This window comes from Candida jiufengensis, assembly GCF_024610255.1.
Source record: "Candida jiufengensis strain CBS 10846 chromosome Unknown scaffold3, whole genome shotgun sequence".
NCBI lineage: Eukaryota > Fungi > Ascomycota > Pichiomycetes > Serinales > Debaryomycetaceae > Lodderomyces > Lodderomyces jiufengensis.
Window position 1 is genome coordinate 180,304 of NW_026261560.1, and position 18,074 is coordinate 198,377.

Consider the following 18,074-nt stretch of genomic DNA (forward strand, 5'->3'; position numbering starts at 1 on the left):
ATACATAGATAAATGGTATTAAAAGAACTTTCACGTGTTTTTGTAGTCAATCGATAGTATAGATTTTTTATAATCTACATAATAAACTAAAATTACAAGAAATAAAAGTACGGTTACCCCTGTTTTTACTGATTACTAGTACTCCAGCATATGGAACGTGATAAAAATATGTTTCAGAAGTTGCTACCAGTCAATTTTCAATTTTTTAAACCAAATGAACTAGAAGAACTGCCACAAATTGGAACCAATTACCGAATCCTAAATGAAGGGCAGATTGATTCCCGGCTTAAACTTTCAAGGAATAAACATGAAAATCCACAATTGGGAGAGTTTGGTAGCTATCAATAATACTCTTTGTTACAAAAATTGAAAAACATATACTAGTAAACCTCCACTTGCATGTTTCGTATCTTAAATATGTGGAAGTGCTGTTTACATATTGCCTCTTGGTTTTTGATGGTACATGAAGTTCTCAATATGAGTGAAGAGTCTGTATTTCTACCTCCAAAAAAGTTAAAGTGGTATTCATATTTGCTACCAAGACATTTCGATTTTTCGGAGTAATTCTGATGATCTTATTTTACAAGATACTCTATTTTTTCGGATCAACCAAATAAAAATGGTAAAATTTAGGTCATTACAAAATGCTAAAGTTGTTAAAAAACGTGAGCTTAAAAAATTTTTTTAAACAAAATTTGCTTCAGAATTAAAAATAATTTACAAAATGAATAATAATTCAATTATTTTTTAAGATCACCAGCTTTATAATAGTCTTTATGAACCAGTTGAATTTGCATATATTACGTTAAAGACTAACTGAATCAAAGTGTCTCTTTATTTATTCAGTTAGACTATTTGCAACTAATGTATTAATTAAGCGTATCTGTAGCTTCAAAACTACGGGTAAATAATTTTTGTGCAATCAATGTAATTAAATTCCGACATTAACCAATTTTGTGACACTTCCATTTTTACGAATTGAAAGCAAGTATGTAATATTAAATATTAAAAAGAATTTACTAATTAATAAAGCTTAAATTCATAAGTTTATGATAAAATATCTATTCACCAAATCAATTAAACATATAGGTCCTAATTCTCAAAATATAAGATATTTAAATTCTGTCACAACAATAATGTCAAAAATAGAATCAGCTAAAAAATTAGCAGCATATAAAGCAGTTGATGAAAATTTACCACCAAATGCTAAAATTATAGGAATAGGATCTGGATCAACAGTAGTTTATGTAGCTGAAAGAATAGGACAATTAGAAAATAAAGATCAATTTATATGTATCTCTACAGGGTTTCAATCAAAACAATTAATTATAGATAATGGTTTAACTTTAGGACATATTGACCAACATCCAAATTTAGATATTGCATTTGATGGAGCAGATGAAGTTGATTCAAATTTAAATCTTATAAAAGGTGGAGGTGCTTGTTTATTCCAAGAAAAATTAGTTGCTTCTGCAGCCAAAAAATTAATTATTGTAGCTGATTATAGAAAACAATCTAAATTTTTAGGTGAAAATTGGTCACAAGGTATACCTATAGAAGTTGTACCTATAGCATTTACAATAGTTATTGAAGCTTTGAAAAAATTGGGAGCAAAAAGAGTAGATTTAAGACAAGGTGGTAAAGCTAAAGCTGGACCTGTAATATCTGATAATAATAATTTTATATTAGATGCTGACTTCGGGGAGATTAAAAATCCAGAAGAATTACATTTACAAATAAAAAATTTAGTTGGTGTTGTTGAAACTGGATTATTTACTAATATAACTGAAAAAGTTTATTTTGGTGAAGATAATGGTGATATAAGTATATGGGGTGGTAAAGCTAAAATTGAAACTGTTATTGAAGAATCAAATTGATTGGAAAATTAAATTGATTAAATGATAGATTATAATATGAACAAAAATATTGATAATAGTAATACATTTACGAGTTGACTTTAATTGAATGGGGTTTTCTTTTGTTTTCTTTAGTAATTCTGATTAAATGTTGGTTGACAAAGTCAATTTTTTTTATCATTTTGAATGTGATGATATCCAATTTAAAGTTTCAACTAATCCAGTACCATCAATTGCAATAGTAGGTATGACAGACCAAGTATGATTCCCACTCAATTTATTTAATTCAAATTTTTCAATAAGTTCTTTAGGTTTTATAGAACCTTCCATATCTTGTTTATTTGCTAATACAACCAATAAACAATTATTCAATTCTTTATCTTGTATAATTCTATATAATTCTTGTTTACTTTCTTCTAATCTTGATAAATCATTTGTATCAACAACATAAATTAAAGCATTCGTACCAGTAAAATAATGTCTCCATAATGGTCTAATTCTTTCTTGTCCACCACAATCCCATACTGCAAATGATACATTTCTATGTTTTACTGTTTCAACATTAAATCCTACTGTTGGTACTGTTTTTGAAGTTTTACCTAATTTTAATTTATATAATATTGTTGTTTTACCTGCATTATCTAATCCAAGCATTAATATTCTCATTTCTCTATTTTTAAATAGTTTTGACTAGGATTTTTAGAAGTTAGTATTCATCCATATTTTGAATTCCAATATATACAATCAAAAAGTGATAAATGTAGAACCACGAAAACTTAAATTACATACCATTAATGCTCCCATCTTGAATATATATTAATTTGATGACGTGAGGTATGAGTATAGGAATATAGTATTATAATTGTGTTAAGGTAGTAAGTAGTATTAGTCGTACGTTTGAATATTAATTTTAAAGTATAAGTGTTAATATAAATATCTGGTTGTAAATTAATTTTAATCTTTCTCGTGTAAATTCAATTTAATTAATTACATTCTATTATTTAATAAACGGACAATTAATAAAAAAAATTTATTAGACGATAAGATTTACAAAATCTACAAATTGATATAATACTAATCAAGTTAATTCATTATGTTAGTAATAACATCAACGTTTGGTAATACGTAAATGTAATACATATATTTAGTATATGTTCTGAAACTTGTATTTTTTTGAGTTTTATTTATCTTTAAATGAATTTATGTTCTTATAAATTTTCAAATTTGGTTAACTAAGCATTTAATAAATTCTTCATAATTCGAAATTAAAAAAAGCTATATCTATATAGAATTAGAATTAGTTCATCAAATCATCTCTCAATGTAATTCAGTTCATAAGATACTTTAGGGGTTTTTTGAAGAATTTGATTGTAATTTGATTATATTTTTTTTTATCAATCTATTAAGACGCGTATTTATATCTATTGGAATTTAATTTAATTTAATTTTTTATTTTTTATTTTATATTTTTTCAATTTGGTCTCGTATTTTATTATATACAGTACACAACATATCTTTTACTTACTTCAATTTGATTTTAAATGTTTTATATTTGTTTCAAATAATGTTCTTTCTTCTTGTTTTCAAATCAAGAAATTAAATTTGACAAGATCTAAAATTTTGTTGATGTAACCAAATTAGGTTTTCAGTCTTTCAAGATTCAATCCTCTCAGATTCCTGATCTTTATTACATTTATGGAGTATTCATTCTCAATTATAATTTTGCATTAATGTTTCTCAAAATTTGGGTTTCATTAAAAAATTACTCATTCTGTCGACTATCCGTGGGTAACTTCTTATTATCATTTTGCTAAATTAGAGTAGTCTATATTTACGTAAATTTCAAAACTCAATTAATGCTACTACTAACTAATCAGGAAAAAATACACCGTTTTTGTAGTGCATCATGTATTAATTATTGAAGTTTGGATGCTGTTTTGTTTTAATTACACTAAAATTGTTCTGTTGACATATTATATTTAAGAATAAAAATGTAACATCACTAAAGCTTCATGTATTTAATTACATTTCCGTAATCTAGGAATTGATACTAAACTTTCAGCTATCTTTCTCCATCTTTAGAGCCTCACTCCTTAACTTTAAACAAAATTATTAAAATAATTTAATGAAAACTCAAAAATGTACAAGACACGTTGAAATCGTAAATGAATACAAAAATTTCAAAAAAAATTCCAAAGATCTCTATTATTTGACACTTGGCACATTACTTGGCCCTTTTTTTTCCTTTTTCGCTAAAGTACGGTGAAAATTTTTTCACTTAATTTGGCCAAGCATTGATTTTAACTAAAAATTTGAAAAGTTTGTCAACCTTGGCGCGAGTTTCTATAAAATTAGACGTAATCTCGGGGGTTTGATTTTAATTAGGGCCAAGAGATCGAGCACAAGATCTATTTTTCAAGATTCTTTTTCTAGATCTACTAGATTTTAATAAGCAAAAAAGAAAATACCTTCAATCAAAATCTATCTTGTTTACTGGTTAAATGAGTTATCTCTTGATCAAAAAAGTATTAGTATTCATAACTTTTTAGACGACCTTCTTTTGCAGATAGAAAAAATTGTCCAATGGACCGAAGCAGGTTTTTTTGAGTGGAAAAGATGAGGTTTCACATCTTGAACAATCTTTTTATCGTCAATACTTTCTACGAATTGAATTCTTTACAACGACACAATAATGGCCACTTACAAGAAAAGTGAGATGTCAAGCGCTATTTGTTTACAATCGTCAAATGACAAAAGAATACTGGAAAGACACATAAAGAAGTACAACATGGGAACAATTATGCACTTTTCCTTGTTAGATCATAAACTATTTTACTCTTCTTCCTGAAGCGGATCTGTGACATAATTATTCACAAGAAAATTATAATAAATGTGGTTTCTACTTATTAACCAATAGTGGCTTTATTATAACAAATTTATAAACATCTTTGTGTGACAGTTATGGAAGTATGATTTTAACATTTCTAAAAATTAGTAATGATTCGAATTTTCTTGAATTTGACGTATTTGAAAATTATATCAAGTCATGTGTCTAATAGTCCTTTTAAAGATTTACTTGAAGTATTAATGACTCGGTGACGTAATTATCAAAGCAAATAATACATGCACATATTATTTTTCCATGAACAAAATATAGTGTATGATGCATGATTCTAATAAAAGCTCATTAATCACACGAGTAAAAAACTAAAACTGACTTACCAACTAAAAAATAAATAGCTACTTAAAAAAATAATAAAAAAAAAAAAAAAAATTTTTATTTAATATTATAAATCAAAATAATAATACTTTTTTGTTAAAAAATAGAATCTTTTTTAGAAATCGAAATATGGAAGATGGCATGATTTTTACAGATTTATCCAATTTATTCTATTAGTTTATTTATTATTAATTTTTTATTAATTATTCTGGAGTTTCTTTTTTTTTCGAACTTTTGTATCATCGTTTGAATAACTTACGATAATTCAAGGGTATATAACTTTTTACTAAATTCTTAGTCATTAGCTCATATCCCTTTCAATATTTCGCCATAGGGAATCTTCAATGTAGGTTCGATTTTTGTGTGACGTAGCGTTTAAATCTCATAGTTAAAACAAACTAAAAGTACTAAAATAGGGACCGTTGTCGTAAATTTGTTCGTAAAAAATTTAAGAGATCTCTCTGCAATGCAACTTAAATTTGTTTCAGACTAAAAAACTATATTACATCCATGTAATACTTTTCAACAAACCAAGTGTAACACTTCACTGCTCTGATCTTTAACTCACAATATCTTTTAGAAAAGATCTATTATTTTTTTTATTCCCTTGGTTAAAAATTTTTTCTAATATTCACTGCATTTTTAAGCTTGCACAATGCAATTTGACGCATGATTTTAGATCTTTTAATTTAAAATTAAATAAAAAAAAAGTAAAAACTATTATATTTACAAAAATATTATATTTAAAATATTATTATATAGAAAAAATTTTATAAAATTTTTTTTTTTTCCCTATTCAACTGTAATGCAAGTTCAAATTTATTTTCAAAATTGTTTGTTTTCTGATTGATTCCAAAATAATCGATTTGTGTAGGTTGGTTTTGAGTCAAATAGTCTAGTGACTCCACGAATTACTCAAATAGTCAATTTTATTTTACTCAAAAACGGGTTAATTCTTTTGATAAACCCTTTATTATAAAGAGTCCTGTTACAATCCTTGTATTTAATTTTTTTTTCTTGTTAGTTATAGTATTAGCAAGATTTATTATTTTTCCCTCTAAAGTATTTTAATATCACCAATTAGGTATATCGAAGATCATTAAAAAATTATTTTATTATAATATTTTGAGTAATTATTTATTTTTACATAGTTTTGATGGGTTTTAATAATAATATACACACTTTACAGGTAAAATAGTTCAATTAAATTTGAACTCCAATAAATTTTTCATAATAAAATTATCTCATTCTTATATATAAACTATTAACCAGAACCATAAAACCGGTTTTGTATAATTTTTTCTTTAGATACATTTTTTCAACTTCTTCATAAAACTTTTAGAAACTATTTATAAAATTCATTATTGTTAGAAATATTTACTGATTTAATTTTATTAAATTATACAACAGATTCATCTAATCAAATATTAAGATCACTAGTATTATCATATCACACGTATAAAAATTTGTTAACTAAAGAATCAATTTGGTAGCTTTTTCTTAACAAAATGCATTTTTATGAATCACTTTTTTCGATTTTATCGTTAACAACCACATTATTATTTTATTCACAACAAGTATCAAGTACTAATATCCCAAGAACGATATATCATGAGGAAAATAATTCAGATCCAATTCATATACAATTAAATGATCAAGATTTAAATGATTTATCCAATGACAAATATGAAAGAATAATAAGGGAAAATCATCCTGAATTGATTGGTAAATCATATTCAACATCAGTTAATTTAAACAAAAGAATTTTAATAATTTATCCCCCAAATCCAACTGTAACCTCATCTGCATATTGGACTGGAGATAGAATGACCACCACAACAACTACTCAATTAACTGGTTATGGTTTAACTGATACAGTCATAATTTATTATCCACCAAATCCTACGATTTATATTACTGCACATATTGCAGCAACAGCTATTCCTTCAAGTACTACTCAAACCGGGGAATTCGGTGCAACTGATACAGTCAATATTTATTCACCATCATCAGCTACTAAGTCAACCAAGTACACCACAATTTTTGGTACTGATTCAACTATACAAACTTCAACAGTAGAAGGTTCAAAAACGGACACAGTTAAAGTGATATATCCATCTAATGAACAATCATTCACTACTTACTACAGTTACAAAACTTACTTAGAAACTATAACTAAAACAGCTTCATTTGGAGGTACTGATATTATTCATGTTGTTTATCCAAAGAATCCAACCACTACTACTACACATTTTGGAGATGTTACAGGACGTCTGTTGAGTACTGATAGTGATACATACAGTGGTACCAACACAGTTCATGTTATTTATCCACCAAATGCAACTAAAACCACAACTGCTTATGGAACTGCAGAAACTATTGAAACTGTCACTGAAACTGGATCATTTGGAGGAAAAGATACAGTTAAAGTTTTGTATCCACCAAATACAACAACATACAGTACCATTTGGATCAATCCAACAAATATTCCATCGAGTACTACACAAACCGGGAAAATTGGTGCAACTGATACAGTCAAAATTTGGTTACCATCAGAAGTAATTAAATCAACCAAATACACAACGATTTTTGGTACTGATTCAACTATACAAACTTCAACAGTAGAAGGTTCAAAAACAAACACAGTTCAAGTCATATATCCACCAAATGAACAATCATTCACTACTTACTACAGTTACAAAACTTTTTTAGAAACAATAACTAAGACAGCTACATTTGGAGGTACTGATATTGTTCATGTTGTTTATCCAAAGAATCCAACCACTACTACTACACGTTTTGGAGATGTTACAGGACGTCTGTTGAGTACTGAAAGTGATACATTCAGTGGTACAAATACACTTCATGTTATTTATCCACCAAATACAACTAAAACTACAACTGTTTATGGAACTGCAGAAACTATTGAGACAGAAACTGAAACTGGATCGTTTGGAGGAATAGATACAATCAAAATTTTATATCCACCAAACCCAACAACCTATATTACTGCTCATATTGCAACAACAGCTGTACCTTCAAGTACTACTCAAACTGGGAAAATTGGAGCAACTGATACAGTAAGAATTTATTTACCTTCAACAGCTATTAAATCAACCAAATATACAACAATTTTTGGAACTGATTCAACTATACAAACATCAACAATAGAAGGTTCAAAAACAAACACAGTTCAAGTGATATATCCCCCAAATGAACAATCATTCACTACCTACTACAGTTATAAAACCTTTTTAGAGACTATAACCAAAACAGCATCATTTGGAGGTACTGATATTGTTCATGTTGTTTATCCAAAGAATCCAACCACTACTACCACACGTTTTGGAGATGTTACAGGACGTCTGTTAAGTACCGAAAGTGATACATTCAGTGGTACAAATACACTTCACGTTATTTATCCACCAAATACAACTAAAACCACAACTGTTTTTGGAACTGCAGAAACTATTGAAACTGTCACTGAAACTGGATCATTTGGAGGAAGAGATACTGTTAGAGTTTTATATCCACCAAACCCAACTACTTATAGTACAATTTGGGTAAATCCAACAAATATACCATCAAGTACTACTCAAACTGGGAAAATTGGAGCAACTGATACAATGAAAATATGGTTACCTTCAACAGCTATTAAATCAACCAAATATACCACAATTTTTGGTACTGATTCAACAATACAAACTTCAACTGTGGAAGGTTCGAAAACAAACACAGTTCAAGTCATATATCCACCAAATGAACAATCATTCACTACTTACTACAGTTACAAAAGCTTTTTAGAGACTATAACCAAAACAGCATCATTTGGAGGTACTGATATTGTTCATGTTGTTTATCCAAAGAATCCAACCACTACTACCACACGTTTTGGAGATGTTACAGGACGTCTGTTAAGTACCGAAAGTGATACATTCAGTGGTACAAATACACTTCATGTTATTTATCCACCAAATACAACTAAAACTACAACTGTTTATGGCACTGCAGATAGTATTGAAACAGAAACTGAAACTGGATCATTTGGAGGAAGAGATACTGTTAGAGTTTTATATCCACCAAACCCAACGACCTATAGTACAATTTGGGTAAATCCAACAAATATTCCATCAAGTACTACTCAAACTGGAAAAATTGGAGCAACTGATACAATGAAAATATGGTTACCATCAGTGATTAAACCTGTCCAATCTACTACTATATATGGTACTGATTCAACAATTGGAACTACAACAATTGAAGGTCCAAACACTAATACAATTCAAGTTATCTACCCACCAAATCAACAAATAACAACAACATACTATAGTTCTAAATCAATTTTAGAAACTCAAACTCAAACTGATTCATTTGGAGGTACTGATATAGTTCAAGTTGTTTATCCAAGTAACTCAGTTTCAACAACTTCATATTTTGGAACTAATACAATATTAGAAAGAAGCACTGTTACTGATACATTTAGTGGTACTGATGTTGTTCATGAAATTTGGCCAGCAAACCCAACTAGAACTACAACTACCTACTGGGAAGAAGGTACAACTGCTACCGAGACTATAACTTTTGGTCCTCAAAATACTGATGTCATTAATATAATGGTTCCAGTTGTAACTGAAACATTAACTTGGTATGGTTTCGTTGAAAGAATTCCAGATTCTAACTCACTTACTGCTGCCTCAGTTATTGAAGTTTTAGTTCCTGATGAAGAAAATATTGAAACTTTAACTCAATTATGGACTGGTGGATTTGGTGAAACTGTTACTGACAAAGGTGAACAAGATGAAGTTTTAACTACTATTTATTGGACTGGTTTAATTCCATTTGAAAGCGCAGCAGCTAAAAGAGCAAAAAAAGCAAAAGCTAAAAGAGAAGATAATGATGAAGCAACTACTGCTCTTGAAATGTTTACTGGAAGTTTCCTTTGTACTTTACATTCAGCTGCTGAAACTGGTCAAGTTAAACCTGCTTTGGAAACTGGTGAAGCTCACTTACAAGCTCGTGATGATGAAGAAGATACTATTTTAGCTGCAACTGTTACAACTAATGTATTTGTTGGTATTCCAGTATCATCTTATAGTTACGTTACTACAATTATTGAAGCAGGTTATACTTCAACTGCTGTTGTCAGTGCAATTACTGATGAAGAAGGTGATTGGATTACTGAAACTTCTTACGTCACTGAAATTCCAATTACAGTTGAATCTAGTGTTACAGAAACTACTCAAAATGCTGAAGCTCCAAATGTTACTGAATCATCAGATGTTGTTGAAACTGAGGTTTCATCTACTGATATTGCTGAAATAGAAACAACTAGAACTACGAACAATGAAGCTCCGAGTGCAATTATAACTGAAAATAACAAGGAACCAACTGAAAGTGCAAATGATGGTGGTAATAAAGCCACTACAGCTGAAGATTCTGATACCATTAATGGTGGTAATGAACGAACTGACGGAGCCGATATTGAAACTTCCACCCAAGACACTAATAATACTTCATTTAGATCAATCGCCGGGGTTGTTACAACTTCAAATGCTGGTATTTTAACTTCAATTGCCGGTGTCGTTACTACTTCAAATGCTGATATTCTTACTTCAATTGCCGGTGTCGTTACTACTTCAGCTGCTGAAGTTCTTACTTCAGTTGATATTCCAATTTTTGAGTCCCTTAGTTCAGATGCTGATGTTGAAACTATGACAGAAGCAGTTGATGCAGATTCTGAAACTGATGGTGGTGACATTACTAATTCAACAACTATAACAAATATAGTGACAACATACACACAAGATGGAACAACTGTAACTACTACTATATACAGAACAATAACTGTTAATCAAAAAGAAACTGAAATTACTTCAGGTGCCAATACCGGATCAGAAGCTGAAATTGAAAATGGTAATGGTTCAAACAGTGGTGAGGATAATGGTTCAGAAAACGGTTCAGAAAATGGAGCAGAAAGTGGATCACAAAACTCTGGTGAAATTAAGACAGATGATGCTGAAAATAAATCAAAAGGTAACGTAGTTGATGGTAAATCCAACACAACCAATAATAATAAGGACCAAAATAGTCCAGCTAACGGATCTGACAATTCTAATAATGGTGAAGGTGACACCTCAACACAACAATCAAACACAGATACTGCAGGTAATGCAAACAATGACTCAAATAATGAAACAAATGAAGAAAATGTTGGTCAAAATGGAGGTAATGAAAATGAAACAGACCAATCCAATGAACAAGGTTTAATATCAGATACAAATGAAACATCATCAAACAATTCAGAACAAACAAATGAAGCAATCCCAACAGATACAATTTATGAAGGTTCATCAAATAAATTAAATCCAATTTACAGTTTAATTTTTTCGTTTTTGTTTTTATTTTTCATTTAAATTTTGACTTAATTTAAAAATTTAAAAACATTTTGTATATTATTATTATTAATTATTTTTATTTAATTCAAAAAAACTTTGTTAGAGTTTATATTTTCGGAATTTAGAATGTTTTCAATTAATTTACATAGTTTAAATTTATTTTAAAAACTTTATTACACAGGTTCTTTAATTCTATTTATCTCTTAATTTTTGGTTAATACTTACTATTTGTAGATTAATATATTACAATTTATCAGGGTTTAAAAAAGCTTTCCATAGTTTTTAAAATGGTTGCGGTACGGATGTCTATATCATAGCTTTATGAACTTATATACAATATTTTATAAACCATCTAAATAAGTACTTAAATCTTTATATTTAATACCAAGATTAAAATTGTCCAGCAAATTAATCGTTGTATTATTGACTTCACTTTCATCTTCATCAAATTCTTCATTGTCTTTCCTCGAGTCAGATTTTGAGTTTGATTGATTGTCATCAATGAAATTAAATTTTGGTTTGATATTGTATTTTGTAATTGAATGGTTTGAAATGATTGATTCATTATCATTAAAATAAGCATGTAGATTTAATGAGCTTGAAGAGCTTGGGATTCTACTCAACCCATTATTTGATCCAATACTTGAAGGTCTTTCAAATTGATGATATTGAGATATTGGGGGTCCCTTCAATGAAGATTCCTCATTCGTTAATGACCTTATTGAAGGTGTTTTTGTATATTGCTCAATATTTTGATGCCGATGATGTACTGATTGATCAAAAAATCTTTTACTTGGACTGAAAAATTGTTGATAATTATTTGGTGATGGTTGACCTATGGTTGCAAATGAATCATTGACTGGAGTTGAAAGTGATGAATGAACTGAATTACTTGGAGTTATTACTGACTTATTGGTATCATTTGGTTGTGGTGGTAAAAATGATAAATCTAAATCTTTCAACGATTTATTTTGATACGTATAAAGTTCTGGTTTCTTATTAGTACAATTATTTGATTTGAGGTTTAAATGTGGTGGTATGTATTTGTTCGGTGATGATGCTGGAGAAGAAGTAGACGATAGATGAATTTCCTCTAGTATATTATTTGTATTGATTGGTTCAGCATCTTCCATACTACTTAATGATGACGAATCATCTAAATATGAATCAAGTAAGTCATCCACATTTTTCAAATCAGAAGGATTAGGGTTATGTGAAACTTGAGTTTTTTTGGGAGATACATTTGTAGCGGTAGTTTTAGTGAATAATTTTCTCAATTTTGAGGAAATACCAGATTGAAACTGATTTTTGTTAAAATTTAAAAACTTCTCAGATTCATTTTTGCTCAAGTCAAATAATGTAAACTTATGATTTTTTATTTCTTTTATCGAAACTCTATGGCCAGGATCCTTAATTAATAATTTTTTAATGAGGTCTTTTAAATGATTGAATTCTAAAATATCATCACTTGTAGCTCTTTTTGTTTTTAATGTTGTTGGAAATTTCACTTCCTCACTTAATATCTTGTTTATTGTTTGATACTCATTAATTCCACTGAATGGAACTGTATTAAAAATTAGACTGTATAATGTAATACCTAATGACCAAATATCAATTTTTTTACTAATTTCGTATACTTTAGCGGACTCGCTTTGTTTTGAAATAAACTGACATAACTCAGGTGCATAAAATGCTGGGGTTCCGGTAGTTTTTAGTAGTTCTTTTGAATCATTATCTAAATTATTTTCTAGTATTAAACTAACTCCAAAATCAGAGATTTTCACATTATTATTTTCATCAATTAATAAATTTGAAGGTTTAATATCTCTATGTATTATATTTTTATAATCATGTAAATACTCCAATCCATTTATAACATCTCGTAGTATTTTATTCAACGGCAAGGAATTTCTCTGCTTTGAGACATTATATTTTTCATAATAATGATTGTATGTTTTATATTCTATTTCTTGATATTTACAATGTTCTAAAATTAAAAAAATCTTATCGAAATGTAAATCATCTATAACACTTAATAATTTAACAACATTTGGATGATTACATTGTTTTAGAATTTCAATCTCTTTGGCAATTTTTGAATGATTGTTTATGTATGATTTTGTAATTAATTTTGATTTATCTATACGATTTATGGTTTTAATTGCAACAAAACTTGGATTTGTGGATAAAGATGATTTGCTCTGATTTTTTTGATTAATACATTTTCCCAAAAATACTTTACCAAATTGACCTTGACCTATTTTTTTAACAATTAAATATTGTTTATTGATGATTTTTTTTTTGCTTTCTGGATCTAATTCTATATTTAATGTGGTACAATCCATATTTCTCAACACTTTGTTATATATATGTTTGTGAGTTCATTTGGAGAATATGTTGATACTGATGATGTTGTAGTTATGATTATTTGATCTTTTAATAATAATTTATAGCCTTCTCTTAATTATAAACAATATTTTAAGAACCTTTATTACCGACTTACATATATTATACATTATAGAAATAAATAAAACAGAGAATCACAATTTATAATAAAAAAGTGCTACCAAATACATTTACAAAATTTTAATTTAATTTAATATACATTTTACAATCATTAACTCATTACTTTTATATCTTCATTTTTCATTATATCATCTCTTTCATTTTCTTTTGCTTCTTCATTTAATTCTTTCAAAATTTGATCTTCTTCCTCAGTTAATCCAGTTATATCAGGTGGAATTTCATACATTTGAACAGAAGGTGCAGAATTTAGATACCTAATTTGTTCCATAATTTCTTGTTTAACACTTTCTAAATATTTCCTACTATTTTTATTATCAATTCTACCTTCTAATTGTGGATGTAATGAAAAATCTGGTCCAAACCAATCATATGTGGGTAAATAATTGGGTATTTTATGATCTAGACTAACATCGTTTAATATTGAGGTTTCATAACACCATAGTCTGCTTACATTTCTTGGAGTGTATCCACCACCTCCTAATACTAACATTGGTATACCAAAACTTTTTATAAAATTAACACATTCACCATGAGCTCTTATATTCAAATTAAAACATCCTAATCTATCATACCCCAAAGAATCAGCTCCACATTGTTGAACAATACAAGTTGGTTGAAATTTCGTTATTAATGGTTCCATTATCAGTTTGAATAATCTTATATAATTATCATCATCAATTCCATCTCTTAAAGGAACATTTATTGCAAAATTCTTACCATCACCTAAACCTATTTCATCAACTGAACCAGTTCCTGGAAAAAATTCTCCATTATATTTATGAAAACTTACAGTCATAACTCTATCAGTTGTATAAAATGCTTCTTGAACTCCATCACCATGATGTAAATCAATATCTATATACATGACTCTTGGATGAACTCTTAATAAATTTATTATACTTAAAACGATATCATTCACATAACAAAATCCACTTGGTTCAAATTTTTTTGCATGATGTAATCCACCAGACCAATTTATTGCAATATCAGACATTCCATTAATTAATTTTCTTGTTGCATCTAATGATGCACCAGCATAAATTTGTGAATAACTGAAAATACCATCGAAAATTGGACAATCATCACCAATATTAAATCTTGCTAAAGTTGAAGAATCTAAAGTCTTACAACTTTCTGGAGTTATTGATTGTAAAAAATCTATATAATCTTCTGAATGAAATTGTAGTAGTTCATCTTTTGATGCTTTTCTTGGTGTATATAGATCCATTTTTTCATATAATTTATAAGATATTATTAAATGATCAGTCAACATTAATCTAAATGGTTTCATTGGATGTAGAGCTCCGTAATGATATCTGCTGGCTTCTGGATTATAATGGTAAGATACATTTAAGTTTTTGGTATCATTTGGATGATGGAGTGGTATATGATCTTTCGTTGTTTCATCAACTGTGAAAGTATCAGTTTCACTTATGAGTATGTTTATCATCTTGGTGGTTGTTGTGCTATATCATCAATTTAAAATGGTTATTGTAATTATTGTTTAGTTATTATTACTCTTGTGTAAAGAAAAGTAGTTGTAAAAAAAAATATTGAAACAAATTTCAATTTCGCCACTAATAAATCAAACCAACCTCTAATTCAAAACGTATCAATTCCTTTCCATTCAGTTCATATTCTAAACATATAAGTCATAAAATAAAATGTCAGGGTCAGCTGGATTTGATAGACATATCACAATTTTTTCACCCGAAGGTAGATTATATCAAGTTGAATATGCATTTAAAGCAATAAATTCTTCAAATATAACATCAATTGGAGTAACAGGTAAAGATTCAGCAGTAATTATATCACAAAAAAAGATACCTGATAAATTATTAGATTCCAAAACAATATCATATATTTTCAAAATTACTCCAAGTATAGGAATGGTTGCAACTGGTTCAATTGCTGATGCAAGATCTCAAGCAATGAGAGCTCGTAGTGAATCATCAGAATTTAGATATAAATATGGTTATGAAATCCCAGTAGAAAGTTTAAGTAAAAGAATGGCAAATATAAGTCAATTATATACTCAAAGAGCTTATATGAGACCTTTAGGTGTTGCATTAACTTTTATTCAAGTTGATTTTGAAGATGAAAATAAAGGTCCTCAAGTTTTTAAATGTGATCCTGCTGGTTATTATACAGGGTTTAAAGCAGTTGCAACTGGACCAAAACAACAAGAAGCTACAACTTATTTGGAAAAAAAATTTAAAAAAATTAATCATATACAAGGTGATTGGAAAGAAACTGTTGAATTTGCAATCACTGCTTTAAGTTCAGTGTTGGGAACTGATTTTAGAAAAAATGATATTGAAATTGGTGTTGCTACTGAAGGTAAATTCCAAATTTTAACCCCTGATGAAATTGATGAAAGACTTGTATCTATTGCTGAACAAGATTAAAATTTAGCGGAAACTGAAATTAAGTAATTATGTAAAATATAGAATAAGTTATTTTTTAAATACTTAGTTTAGACATTACTATTGTTCTCTCTCATCAGGTTTCAACGGTAGAGAGTGAATATTATTTATAATAGTCCACAAAGCCCTCACTACATAAAATGATTACTCGAAAACTAACAAAGCAACTTTTAATAACTATCTAATGATATGTACATGTTTCTACTAAAATATTTTAATGTCTATTCCATTACCAAACATAAGGAATGAATAAGTATGGACAAGCTTCTAAATATCTATCCCAATCTTCACCATATTTTTTAGCACATTTTCTTTGATCTCTATAAGCTCTTTGAATTAAAACAATTAAAAAGAATAAGGGAAAAAACCAAGGAAATGGGGATTTAAACCCACAAATAAGAGCCCATGTTAAAGTTTGTATATAATCAGCTGTATAATGCATTTTTCTTGCATATACATACCAACCATCAGTTAATAATACTGAACCGTTTGAACATCTTATAAATTTTGGATTAACCAAATCAGAATATGGTAAATATGGGAAAGTTTTTCTTAAATGAGTATTTCCTGATAATGTTCTTCTAAAACTATTCTTTTGACGATTTCCAGTATCGAAGAAATAGTAACTAATTGTTAAAATTACAAATAATAATACATTATACCAAGTTGACCATTGATAAACTTGTGGTTCATTGTACGCAATGAATAATGAACATTGACAATATGTAAAAGGTACACCAGCTATATTCCAAAATATAAGCATAAATCCAAATTTTTCATAAGCCATATCCCAAGTTGGTACAACTAACTCTTCTCCCTTTGAACAAGCATTAGCATAAAGCCAATGAGCATATAATAAAAACAAAGCTTGAGGTGTAACATATCCATAAGTATCATATTGTTTAAAACATAAACCAAAACTAAGGAAAAATAAAATAAACCAAGGTAATCTAATTTCGAAAAACATTTTTAAGTCTAAATATTTACCAATTCTTGGATTTAATGGAGCTCCCATAAACATATCATATATATGATTACCAGTCATTCTATGATAATCACCAGTAATATTAATAGTAATCAAATATAATCCAATTGCGAAAACTTGTCCATATATTATAGCAATAGTCATAATTCTACCAAAATTATCTAAAATATAATAAGCTGGTAATAATCCAGTAAAATGTAAAATTAAACATAATATAACTGAAGTATAAAATGACCAAATAGCATTACAAAAATAAGGTAATTGTTTCCCACCTAAATGAGTTAATGGTTGACCTTTTGTCCAAACTCCAGGTAATATCAAATAAAAAATTCCTTGAATTATAATAAAACTTGTGAAAAAAATAAAAGTTCCCCATGTTGGTAAACCATTTAATTTAATTAATTCCCATAGTAAGATTAAAAATTCTAACCATGATTGATCTTTAGTTGGCCATGGAAATTGTCCCTTGTAAAATTCAGCCCCAATCCACATATACCACATTAAAAGAGGGAACCCAATCATCATTGCTGAAACTCCAATAGGTCCTCCAAATTCCCATTCTATTTCATCTTTTGGTAAATAACCTTTTTTTGGTTTGGTGGTGGTAGATGCTCTAATTAAAGGATCTTGCTCAGACATGATTTATTGAGTAGTCTTTTACAGGTT

At 28.3% G+C, this 18,074-nt stretch overlaps 7 protein-coding genes across 7 annotated transcripts; 3 read left to right on the plus strand and 4 right to left on the minus strand. All coding sequences in view use genetic code 12, as the record gives it.

Annotated features, from left to right (window-relative positions):
* Nucleotides 1-1,136: 1,136 nt before the first annotated feature.
* Nucleotides 1,137-1,877, plus strand: RKI1 (ribose-5-phosphate isomerase; the record flags this gene model as incomplete). Its single annotated transcript, XM_051763047.1, has 1 exon — nt 1,137-1,877. One exon carries the CDS (start codon nt 1,137-1,139, stop codon nt 1,875-1,877), a length of 741 nt encoding a protein of 246 aa, XP_051619926.1.
* Nucleotides 1,878-2,033: 156 nt separating this feature from the next.
* ARF3 (Arf3p) lies at nt 2,034-2,660 on the minus strand (the record flags this gene model as incomplete). Its single annotated transcript, XM_051763048.1, has 2 exons — nt 2,034-2,546; nt 2,646-2,660. The coding sequence occupies 2 exons, from the start codon at nt 2,658-2,660 to the stop codon at nt 2,034-2,036; spliced, it is 528 nt and encodes a 175-aa protein (XP_051619927.1).
* Nucleotides 2,661-6,584: 3,924 nt separating this feature from the next.
* Nucleotides 6,585-11,489, plus strand: KGF54_002557 (uncharacterized protein; the record flags this gene model as incomplete). Its single annotated transcript, XM_051763049.1, has 1 exon — nt 6,585-11,489. The coding sequence occupies one exon, from the start codon at nt 6,585-6,587 to the stop codon at nt 11,487-11,489; it is 4,905 nt and encodes a 1,634-aa protein (XP_051619928.1).
* A 323-nt stretch (nt 11,490-11,812) lies between these two features.
* On the minus strand, nt 11,813-13,816 carry KGF54_002558 (serine/threonine protein kinase; the record flags this gene model as incomplete). The annotated part of the gene is made up of 1 exon (XM_051763050.1): nt 11,813-13,816. The coding sequence occupies one exon, from the start codon at nt 13,814-13,816 to the stop codon at nt 11,813-11,815; it is 2,004 nt and encodes a 667-aa protein (XP_051619929.1).
* A 272-nt stretch (nt 13,817-14,088) lies between these two features.
* On the minus strand, nt 14,089-15,447 carry HOS2 (histone deacetylase; the record flags this gene model as incomplete). The annotated part of the gene is made up of 1 exon (XM_051763051.1): nt 14,089-15,447. One exon carries the CDS (start codon nt 15,445-15,447, stop codon nt 14,089-14,091), a length of 1,359 nt encoding a protein of 452 aa, XP_051619930.1.
* Nucleotides 15,448-15,661: 214 nt separating this feature from the next.
* Nucleotides 15,662-16,405, plus strand: SCL1 (proteasome core particle subunit alpha 1; the record flags this gene model as incomplete). The annotated part of the gene is made up of 1 exon (XM_051763053.1): nt 15,662-16,405. One exon carries the CDS (start codon nt 15,662-15,664, stop codon nt 16,403-16,405), a length of 744 nt encoding a protein of 247 aa, XP_051619931.1.
* A 247-nt stretch (nt 16,406-16,652) lies between these two features.
* Nucleotides 16,653-18,047, minus strand: ERG4 (delta(24(24(1)))-sterol reductase; the record flags this gene model as incomplete). The annotated part of the gene is made up of 1 exon (XM_051763054.1): nt 16,653-18,047. The coding sequence occupies one exon, from the start codon at nt 18,045-18,047 to the stop codon at nt 16,653-16,655; it is 1,395 nt and encodes a 464-aa protein (XP_051619932.1).
* Nucleotides 18,048-18,074: the final 27 nt, after the last annotated feature.